The following is an 11,203-nucleotide window of genomic DNA, read 5'->3' as shown; positions in this document are numbered from 1 at the left end:
GTGTTAGAATGATCATTTCCTCTGAATTGGAGAAAATGCAGAAATACCGAAGAGATTGAGCCTAATTATTTCAGTAAATGAAGCAAGAGGCTGGGACACGTTACTGGAACATAGGACTGAATGTAACTTGAAAATTATCTAAAGAAGCTTTGGGATAAAGTGTATCGAGTTAGTTTCCTGGTTTCTAAGTTCTGTAAGAGTGAATTTTAGTGTATCAGGTTTCTATGTAACGAGGTGTGTATGTGAGAGTGACCTATACAAATCTACTTCTTAAGTATTTCCCAAATGATTTGTGACATTTAGAGGGAACACTCCATGGGAGATGAATACTAGAAAACTCTCTTATCTGTATAGAAGAAAAACATTATGTAATGTTAATTGTCATAATATTTCTCTTGTAGAAAATAGTTGGAGAACTCTAAGGTTGAGAATAACAGATGTTTTCTATATTAAAACGTCAAGAGCTGTACTGAGGAAGTTTGTGGACAGGGTGGTAGGTAAGATTTGCATTTGCAAAGAAGTCTAAAATATTTCTGGTTTTTATTTAGATTAATAAAATTTCAAGTACTTAAAGATGTACTGATTCCTTTAGAGTACCAAGTAGAGGCATTAATTTACTAATGATAGGAATATTCGTCAGATAAATAAATGCTTCTAGGTGTGTGTGTGTGTGTGTGTGTGTGTGTGTGTGACACAAAGTCTCACCCTGTTGCCCAGGCTGCAGTGCAGTGGTGTGAACATAGCTCACTTCAGCCTCGACCTCCCTACCTCAATCAATCCTCCTCCCTTGGCCTCCTGAGTACCTAGGACTACAGGCGCACACCACCACACCTGGCTAATTTTTTGATTTTTTGTAGAGACAAGGTCTCACTATGTGATGCAGTCTAGTCTTGAACTCCTGGATTCAAGCAATCCTCTCACCTTGGCCTTCAAACAGATAAGTGCTTTTGTTTTGAAACTACTACTCCAAAACACATGGAAAACTGGGTTTGAAAGAAATTAGTTATCCATTTAAAATAAATGTATAATGCTACGGGGTAAATAAAAACTGTGACTACTGCTGTATATCTTAGTTTAGAAGCTTTTTTTTTTTTTTTTAAGAGAAAGGGTCTCACTATGTTGCCCAGGCTGGAGTGCAGTGGCTATTCACAGGTGCAATCCCACTACTGATCAGCACGGGAGTTTTGACCTGCTCCGTTACCCCTCCTTAGGCAACCTGGTGGTCCCCCACTCCCGGGAGGTCACCATATTGATCTTTAACTTAGTGTGGACACCCGATTGGCATAGCGCATTACAGCCCAGAACTCCTGGACTCAAGTGATCCTCCAGCCTCAGCCTTTTGAGTAGCTGGGACTACAGGCACGTGTCACCACACTGGCTTTTTTTTTTTTTCCCCCGAATAGAATGATGGAGGCTGGGTACTTATAATCCCAACAGTTTTGGGAGGCTGAGGTGGGTGGATTGCTTGAGCCCAGAAGCTCAAGACCGGCCTGGACAACGTGGCAAAAACCCATGGTTAAACAAACAAACAAACAAACAAAAAAACAATTTAGGCCGGTGTGGTGTAGCTGTAATCTCAGCTACTTGGAAGGCTGAAGAGAGAGGATCTTTTGAGCCCGGGAGGCAGAGGTTGCAGTGAGCTGAGATCATGCCACTGCACTCCAGTCTGGGTGACATAAAGAGATTGTGTCTCAAAAAATTAAATTAAATTAAAATAGAATGAAGTGTTCTTGAAGACAAATACCACTCACTGTGGTGCATAAAAATGTGTGCAAGTTCTTTTGTCCCAGATGCCATGGAGCTGGTGAGAAGCTCATGGTGAGCATGGCAAGAAGTCTCCTAAATTCACCCCAGATTGAAATGGGGGCACCAGGAGGAAGTGACTCACCTGGAGTGACAGACAAGGCAATTATCCACGCAGAAAAGAGGACCCGAGCATTCTGGAGCTTCCCCACACTAACCCTTAGAAGGAAGAACATCCCTTACTCCACACTCCACTCGTCTTACCCCACCAGACCATCTAACTTTTTTTTTTCTTTGAGATGGAGTTTTGCTCTTGTTGCTCAGGCTGGAGAGCAGTGGCACAATCTTGGCTCACTCAACCTCCGCCTCCTGGGTTCAAGTGATTCTCCTGCCTCAGCCTCCTAAGTAGTTGAGATTACAGGTGTCTACTATGTCCATATAATTTTTTTTGTATTTTTAGTAGAGACAGGGTTTTACCATGTTGGCCAGGCTGGTCTCAAACTCCTGACCTCAGAGGGATCTGCCCACCTCGGCCTCTCAAAGTGCTGGGTTTCCAGGCGTGAGACACTGTGCTTGGCCCATCTGACTTTTCTAAATTTTATTTATTCAGGAAAATAGACAGATGATGGCATTTCTCTTTCTTTGTCTCGCTCTCTCTGTCTGTCTGTCTGTCTGTCTGTCTGTCTCTCTCTCTCTCTCTTTAACAACTGTGCAGTGGTGACTTCCACCTCAACTCCTGGCTCAATACTGATGGAAGTAATCTACTTAACAATCTCAGAAGGACTGTGAAAGTCAATGAGTCGCTTGTGGATTCTCATCTGGAAACGATCCCATGTCTTAGAACCTTCACCACAAGGGGTTTTTCTTGTAGCGATTCTCAAAGTGTTGGTAGGCATCCGAACTGGTCCTTTCACTTTGAGAGTCTTTCCCTTTGCTCCTCTGATCAAATCAGCACACACCTTCTCCAGGGATTTTACGTTGCAGCTTGTTAGAGTGATTCGAATTCCGTCAATTGCCACCTTCCGCTCCACGGGTGTTTTTCCGGTATCCTTAAAAGACATGGCTGCTGCGTGGCTTCCTGACCGACTTGTTCCTCAGCGAGAGTGAGCAGCGGTGAGTCAGGAGCAGGAGCGTGCAGATCCGATCCGCAACAGCTACCACCGCATCCTCCTCAAAGAGCTGTTGTTTTGTGGGCAATTCTGTGGGAAAGAAGCTCCCCTTGCTCTGTTTTCACATACTTACTTTTCTTTTCAGTGACAGAGACATACTCAGGAAGCCTGGACTCACAGAGGCTGCCCACCTTCTTCATTGATTTCTACACGCCTCCAGGATCTCTGAAACGAGAAGCCCTGCCCTTTATATGTTTAATCAGATACTGCAAAGTGGACCTGAGAACCAGCCCCTCGGCAGGAGATTGTGAAGGCGGCCTGTGTTTTGATCATGCTGAACTGCTGTGATTTGTGACTGGGATAGATTAAAGACCCACAACAAAAATGAGTGCAGTGTATTGCTGACGAAACAGACTTCTGTAATTTCTCAGGCAATAAGTATTTACAAGGTGTGGGTTATTTTGAGAAACTCTTTTTTAATATTATACTTTAAGTTCTGGGGTACATGTGCAGAACGTGCAGGTTTGTTACATAGGCGTACACCCATCATGGTGGTTTGCTGCATCCATCCCCCCGTCATCTACATTAGGTGTTTCTCCTAATGCTATCCCTCCCCAATCCCCTGAAACTCCTGCTATCCCTCCCCTAGTCCCCCCCACCCTCCGAGAGGCCCTGGTGTGTGATGTTCCCTTCCCTGTGTCCATGTGTTCTCATTTTTCAACACCCACCTATGAGTGAGAACAGGCAGTGTTTGGTTTTCTGTTCTTGTGTCAGTTTGCTGAGAATGATGGTTTCCAGCTCCATCCACGTCCCTGCAAAGGACATGAACCCATCCTTTTTTAAGGCTGCATAGTTTTCCACGGTGTATATGTGCCACATTTTCTTTATCCAGTCTATCATTGATGGGCCTTTGGGTTGGTTCCAAGTCTTTGCTATTGTAAACAGTGTGCCTGTGTCTTTATAATTGAATGTTTTATAGTCCTTTGGGTATATAACCAGTAATGGGATTGCTGGGTCAAATGGTATTTCTAGTTCTAGATCCTTGAGGAATCGCCACACTGTCTTCCACAATGGTTGAACTAATTTACCCTCCCACCAATGTGTAAAATCGGTCCTATTTCTCCACATCCTCTCCAGCATCTATTCTCTCTAGATTTTTTAATGATCGCCATTCTAACTGGCGTGAGACGGTATCTTAATGGGGTTTTGATTAGTATTTCTCTAATGACCAGTGATGATGAGCTTTTTTTCATATGTTTGTTGGCTGCATAAATGTCTTCTTTTGAGAAGTGTCTGTTCATATCCTTTGCCCACTTTTGGATGGGGTCGTTTGTTTTTTTTCCTTGTAAATTTGTTTAAGTTCTGGAAACTCCAGGACTGCATCTGTCTCGCTCACTGGTATGTCCCCAGGGACACACTGGTATTTCTGTCTCGTTTACTGGTGTCTCTCACAGAGGAAGTGGCACATAAACACATAAACGCTAGACATAAACACCAGTTAAATAAAGGCACATGTGAACAAATGATGAATAAATGATCAAGTGAATTTACTCATTCAATCCCTCAGGCTTTGTAACCCTGGTCCCAAGAACAATGCCTGCCATAAATGAGGCAATCAATAGAGGTTTGGTTACATGAGCTAATCCAATCAAGCATTAGTAACTTACCCAAGTATTCTGTTTGACTATTTGTGACCCTTAACAATTTTCCAGTACGGTTGCTATCTAATAATTGGCATATTCTTTCTGCACCCTACGTCTACAGAGGGTCCACTGTCGATGCCAGCATTACATTTCCCATGTTCCTGCTTGGCACACCTGTGCAGGTGGCATGGTTTTAGCAGACAGATCCAGAGAGAAGCATCTGCATTACAGTTAGACTGGAAGAGAAGTTATTGAGACTTTAAGGTAACCAACCTTATCGGGGTCACAGACTGCATGGAGAAGAGGTCCTGACAGCTCAAGTATTGTCTCCTCTGACCAGAGTTCTCCTTGTACAGCATATTTCTGCTGTGATAGAGAAACAGTCTGGGTGGCACAGAGACAGCTGAAGACAGGACGTGGGGACTCTCCCTGCAGAATACAGCACTAGAGAGAATGTTAAGTGGGGAAAGAAAGCTAAGAGTAATTCCTATTGGTGATCTCATTTAATATTCACAGACACCTAGCAGACAGATATTATTATTATTATTCCCATCTTATACGAAGCTGAGTCCGAGAGAGGTTAAGTAATTTACTCAAGATTAAATAGCATAGATGGCAGAACAAAGATGCAAACTCAGAAAGTTCAACTCCTTCCTTCCTCTCTTCCTTCCTTCTTCCTTCCTTCTTCCTTCCTCTCTCTCTTTCTCTTTCTTTTCTTTCTCTTTCTTTCTTCCAGGTCTTGCTCTATTGCCTGGCTGGAGTGCAGTGATGCAATCATAGCTTACTGCAACCTTGACCTCCTAGGCTCAAGCAATCCTCCCATTTCAGCCTCCCAAGTAGCTGAGACCACAGGCATACATCCCTACATCCAATTAATTTTTGTGTATTTTGGGAGATAGATGTGGGGCTTTGCCACATTGCCCAGGCTGGTCTTGAATTCCTGGACTTATGATCCACCTGCCTTGGCCTCCTGAAGTGTTGGGATTACAGGTGTGAGCTCTGCACTCAGCCCTGACTCCATTCTTAATCACCATATTACATTGATGTACCTGTCCTCTTCACTTGGCAAATCTTTATTTATAGAATTTGGAATAAGGCAAAGATTTTCTGTAATAGGATGTTTTATTTGGCCTTTTTTTTTTTTTAAGTGTCTTTGCCTATAAGACAAATCCCATAGCATAAGACCTCAGAAACCATAATGTAACAAATCTCTGATGACTATTTGCAAATTATTTTTCCAGTGTCTTCAAGAATAGGGTCCTGGCCTGAGAAAGTAAAATCACCTGCCACAGTGGTCCTGGGCACTAGGACTTCCCCCTCATTCTGTCGCCTTTAGGGATGGGATAGCCGAGAAGAAAGGCCAAGCAGATTACTTGAGAACGTGCCACATTGATGGGAATTCAGGAGGTCTTGCTAGGCTTCTAGTGGGCACTGCTTTCTTTATAATGCTCAGTGTATATAATCTCTTTTATATGCTTTGAGAATGCACTGTAATTGGTACACTCTGATAATCAAAGCAAACTTAGTCACATATATTAGACACCACGGAGAGGTGTGCAGTGGGGTGAAACTGCAATTTATATTGCTGTGTTACACTAGTTTCAGCTTCCGTTTTTATTTTATGCTTGAAATGTAGGCTGAGATTGCTCCTGTTGCAGCTTTTAGAGTTACTTCTTTGACCATGTTTGGTTTGGCAGTTAAGAAAAGAATCAACAGCAGGATTACATTTCAATGGCACAACACCTAATCCTCAGGCAAATGATTTGTCCACGCTTAATATAAAGTACTTAGGATGTATTGTTTGATGTGAACACTAGTTCTAATAAAATGGTGCCTGAGGTACAGTTCTTTAACTTGTAATACCCTTATTTGTGTTGGCCTGTACACATTGGATATAAAGCCATTGTGATAAAATATATCCTCTTTAGCCTGATAAAAAGAAAAATCAGAGTAGAGGATCCATAGCAGGAGAGAGAAGATGCTATAAAACACGAAGTCCCTTAGGATGTTTGCAGTTGGCATTGAGGACACGCCCGTCAGCAGTTCTCTGATGGGCACTGTCCCATTGTCTTGGAGGAACCAAGGTTTAATCACTCAAAGAACCTTATTTGAATCTAACAGTGCGCTGAACCCAGCTCCATTTAGCTGCTGCATTTGTGAGGCCTTTCTAACTGGAAGGAGCTGCTGCATCAAAATAGTGGATGGCAAGCACAAAGGAAGGTTAAAGGAAGCAAATACAATTCAGCTTACCTTTGATAGCAGTCTCTGCCCTCAAATATCCACTTGTTATAACCTTTTTCTCCAGGACCCCGTGCTGCTTAGAAGCATGCAAGGTTAATAATAGCAGGCAAAAAAATGCGAGGCATTTCAAGACGCAACATTCATCTTACCGTTCCACTAATGCCGGGATGACAGAAAGTCACTTTCAACCTCCTTTCCTGCTGCTTATATTACCTGCGTGTTGTGAGCTACTCCTCTAAGGTATTGGAGAATGATTGCTGTTCATATGGTGTTATAAGAAAGCTAGGCATATTTGCCATTATCCTCATCTGATTTAATGCTTATAAATCAGCCAAAACTCCGCTTCAGTCCACTCCTCTCTGTCTCTGAAGAGCAGACACTCAGTAATAGCTTCATTCCCAGTTCATCTGATGACTCACTTCCAGAATACCGGTGATTGAGAACCTTCTCTGTAATTGCAGCTCTAGCTAAAGGATGAAAAGTCATAGAATCTGAATGAAAGCGACTTGAGTTTTCAAGTTCCCGCCTTACCCTGACTCATCAGCAACTCTTGTTCAAAAGTTATAGGAGAGGTGAGCTTTTCAATGAGATGCTGTGCATTTTTTAAAAAAATCTGAGTTGTAGTTATGATTTCTATCCTGTAGAAAATGACTCATGGAAGAGCGAGTGTTCGAAGGTTGCTTTTGGCTTAGATTTTTATTTAAGCCACGTGCTTAAATCCATGGAAGTATCGTTTTCCTTTGACTGAAAATCTGGAAGTAAAAATGAAAAAAGGAATGGCAACAAGTGGAAAGAGGAGGTAGGATGGGAAGTCAACGCCTTCCTTCACCTCAGCGAAGTGGCATTGCTTAGCCATCCCAGCACTCCTAGAAAGCCACAGGGGCCAGGCGGGGTGGCTCTTGCCTGTAATCCCAGCCAGCACTTTGGGATTACAGCATCCATAGCCCAGGATTTAGGAGAGCGCAGTAGCCATGTGCTCAGTTACACAGACCAGACCAGGGACTGTGTTTGAGGCTTCCCAGGGCTTTTTCCAATCAGCACAAGTGAGATTTCTCCAGAAGGCCTCTTCCCAGATCAGGTTCCCATGTGTGGAGAAGAAGCTAGGAGCAGATTCCTGGGTAAGAAGTAGAATTGGAAGCACAGGTTAAAAAGGGAAAATAAAGAATGCTTTTAATGATCGGAAAAGAGGAGCTCCTTTGTTCCTACAAAAACATCTCTCTAATCAAATCCCCAATGTTTTCCTATATCCTTTCTTTCTTTTTTTGAGATGGAGTTTCATTCTTGTTGCCCAGGATGGAGTGCCATAGTTGATCTTGGCTCACTGCCGCCTCCGCCTCCCAGGTTCAAGGGATTATCCTGTTTCAGCCTCCCGAGTAGTTGGGATTACAGTGATAGACCACCATACCAGGCTAATTTTGTATTTTTAGTAGAGATGGCATTTCACCATGTTGGCCAGGCTGGTCTCCAATTCCTAACCTCAAGTGATCCACCTGCCTTGGCCTCCCAAAGTGCTGGGATTACAGGTGTGAGCCACACGCTGGCCTATCCTTTCTTACTTTTCAATATTTAGTCCGATCCCCAGGAATGATGCTGAGGGGATTCTCCTCTATCAACTCCTTGCCCTGCCCCATGTTTGTGTCCACGCTAGAGTTGAAATCCTTTTTAATAGGCTCTAAGATGCCATGACCATCTTTCTGTTGACTTGGAATTTTGTTATTCCGTATATACAATCTCAGTTAAATGAAGAAAGAGATGGATTGGGTTTAGGAGTCTTTTGCTTACACAGATTTTTTTTTTTTTTTTTTTTGAAACAGAGTCTTACTCTGTCACACAGGCTGGAGTGCAATGGCGCAATCTCAGCTCACTGCAACCTCTGCCTCCCTGGTTCAAGCGATTCTTCTGCCTTAGCCTCCCAAGGAGCTAGAATTACAGGTGCATGCCACCATGCCCGACTAATTTTTGTATTTTTAGTAGAGACAGGGTTTAGCCATGTTGACCAGGCTGGTCTTGAACTCCTGACCTCAGGTGATCTGCCCTCCTTGGCCTCCCAAAGTGCTAGGATTACAGGGGTGAGCCACCACACCTGGCCAGAGGTTTTTGTAAAAATTACAAATGGTAGTTTTAAATATGAAGCTATCCTCTTTCGTTTTTCAAAACTCCTTCAAGACGGGTAGGAAGGGAATTTACTGTTATGCAGCAACCTGGGAGAGGGTCTGTTTTTAGCATCAAGATCCCTATTATATGAGCATTAAAGAATTTACAACCACTTGTGTAGCTATTCTTTATTAGAAAAAAAAAAAGGCTTATATTGAGAAATCAGAATCCTTTCCCAGGGAAGGAAAAATTGGCTATCTAGGATATTACAAATAAGGGAAAAAAATGCAACTAGAAACTTGATAAGATACTTAACTGTGCCTAGCATTGTTATTGATATGAAATGCCCTTGCGGTCAACATTTTTTAATTCCTAACTTACTTTTAGTTTCAGGTAATATAATTTTACTTCCAGAGTTTTCAAATAGATTTAAAATTCTCTTTCTGGGTGACTATATTCTGAGGGTATCGGTAGCAATTCTCTGAAGTCAGTAACTTCCTGATCCAAATGTTTATCGTTGCTGTCACTAGGAGGGAGTGAGGTGGGGAGGGTGGAGGAGGCTGGAACTCAGAATCACTCTTAGAGAAGAATTTTCTGTGGTTTTAGGGGATTGGCCTTCAGAGTTCAATTTGGTTTACCTGATCACTACTCATGCCACTTGCAAAGAACTGAATAAAGACAATTTCTACTCTTCTCCAATGTAACAAGGGAGAAACTTCAGTCTGGAGAAGAGAATGGGCTTTCACACGGCCCTCACTCAGGTGCCTCCTCGACCAGAATGAAAAGTGAATTGTGTGTGGCGCGGGGAGAGGAATGCTCCTGTATTTGGCTAAGGGATGGGATGGGTGTAGGTCAGTATTATAAAGTGAATCAGATTGCTGCATAAGGTCTCTTTTGGCTCCAAATAGGTGTGAATGTGCGAGTGTGCAAGAGAGAGAGAAAGAAAGAGAGAGAGAGATAAGAAAAACAAGCCAGGTGAGGTGGCTCATGCCTGTAATCCCAGCACTTTGAGAGGCCAGGATGGGTGGATCATCAGGTAAAGAAAGCGAGATCAGCCTGGCGAACGAGGTGAAACCCTGTCTCTACTAAAAATACAAAAATTAGCTGGGCGTGGTGGTGTGCGCCCGTAATGTAATCCCAGCTACTTGGGAGGCTGAGGCAGGAGAATCGCTTGAACTCGGAAGGCAGAGGTTGCAGTGAGCCGCGATCACGCCACTGCATTCCAGCCTAGTGAAAGGGCGACCTGTCTTAAAAAAAAAGAAAAGAAAAGAAAAAGAGAAAAGGGAAATGTCCTCAGCTGGGCCTTATTTTGGTCCACCGTAGTGAGTGCCTCTGTTTTCCCCCTAACTTACTTTTCCCAACTCATTAAACTTCAGATTTCTTGGGCTTAAAGTCACTAGACAAAGCAGAGTTGAACACTTGAAATGTTGAAGAAATAAATCTTAATTGTTCTTCAGGAGAGTTCCCCCATTCATGTTTCTTTCATCTTCTCTTAACTTCTTCTGAAAACCTCAAAAACCTGCCCACATCCCTCCATCCCCACTGAAAACCTGCCACTTCCCTCATCCTCACAGAAAACCCGCCCAGGTCCCTCCATCCCCACGGAAAACCCGCCCAGGTCCCTCCATCCCCACGGAAAACCCGCCCAGGTCCCTCCATCCCCACGGAAAACCCGCCCAGGTCCCTCCATCCCCACGGAAAACCCGCCCAGGTCCCTCCATCCCCACGGAAAACCCGCCCAGGTCCCTCCATCCCCACGGAAAACCCGCCACGTCCCTCCATCCCCACGGAAAACCTGCCACGTTCCTCATTCCCACGGTGGCCACTCCCATCCAAGTTGCCATGATTTCTCACTAGACCTCTGCAGGGGCTGCCTAATTACTCCCCCATCCCCATCTTGGCTCTCTCGGACCTCACACCCCAACCAGAGAGCCTTGTGGACAACGGAAATCTGAGTCTTGAATGCACCTGTTTAAAACCCATCTTTAGCGCTTCCCCAGTGTCCTTGGGACATGATTGAACTTTTTTCTACGGTGTACAAGGCGCTCCCTATGGAGATCTCAGTGACTGGGGGAGCTGAGCTTCCATTTCTTTTCCGTGCCCCAGCTGTGGACATTTTCCTCCTCCTCCGGAAGGGAGCCCAGCTCACTCATTTCCATCTGCTCAGAGCCCTTCTAGCCTTGCCATCCTTCACGACTAGGGAACTTCGTGCAGGTTTTGTGGGAAGCTCCCTCCTCAGATCATGGGGGTCCTTTCCATTGCAAGATTTCACGGTGCGTGAATATCCTTCCATGACACCGAGTCATTTACCTTTCTAGGCTTGTAATAGCTTGTGGGGGTTTGTCTCCCCAGAAGACTAAGACGCTTGATGTT

The 11,203-nt window shown here is 44.0% G+C and overlaps 1 protein-coding gene across 1 annotated transcript; it reads right to left on the bottom strand.

Moving 5' to 3' along the window:
• Window positions 1–2,482: 2,482 nt before the first annotated feature.
• Window positions 2,483–2,804, bottom strand: LOC110568664 (small ribosomal subunit protein uS10-like). The gene has a single exon (XM_064363127.1). The coding sequence runs from the start codon at window positions 2,802–2,804 to the stop codon at window positions 2,505–2,507; it is 300 nt and encodes a 99-aa protein (XP_064219197.1). The 3' UTR covers window positions 2,483–2,504.
• Between the last annotated feature and the right edge of the window lie 8,399 nt (window positions 2,805–11,203).

This window comes from Aotus nancymaae, unplaced genomic scaffold (genome assembly GCF_030222135.1).
Source record: "Aotus nancymaae isolate 86718 unplaced genomic scaffold, 86718_ANA_hifiasm-v0.15.2.pri h1tg000051l, whole genome shotgun sequence".
NCBI lineage: Eukaryota > Metazoa > Chordata > Mammalia > Primates > Aotidae > Aotus > Aotus nancymaae.
The sequence above is the reverse complement of the archived record's forward strand: the minus strand, read 5'-3'. Positions and strand labels throughout refer to the sequence as shown.

Coding starts and splice junctions, on each gene's coding strand:
- LOC110568664 (XM_064363127.1), bottom strand. CDS start 2,804: ATGTCTTTTAAGGATACCGGAAAAACACCCGTGGAGCGGAAGGTGGCA.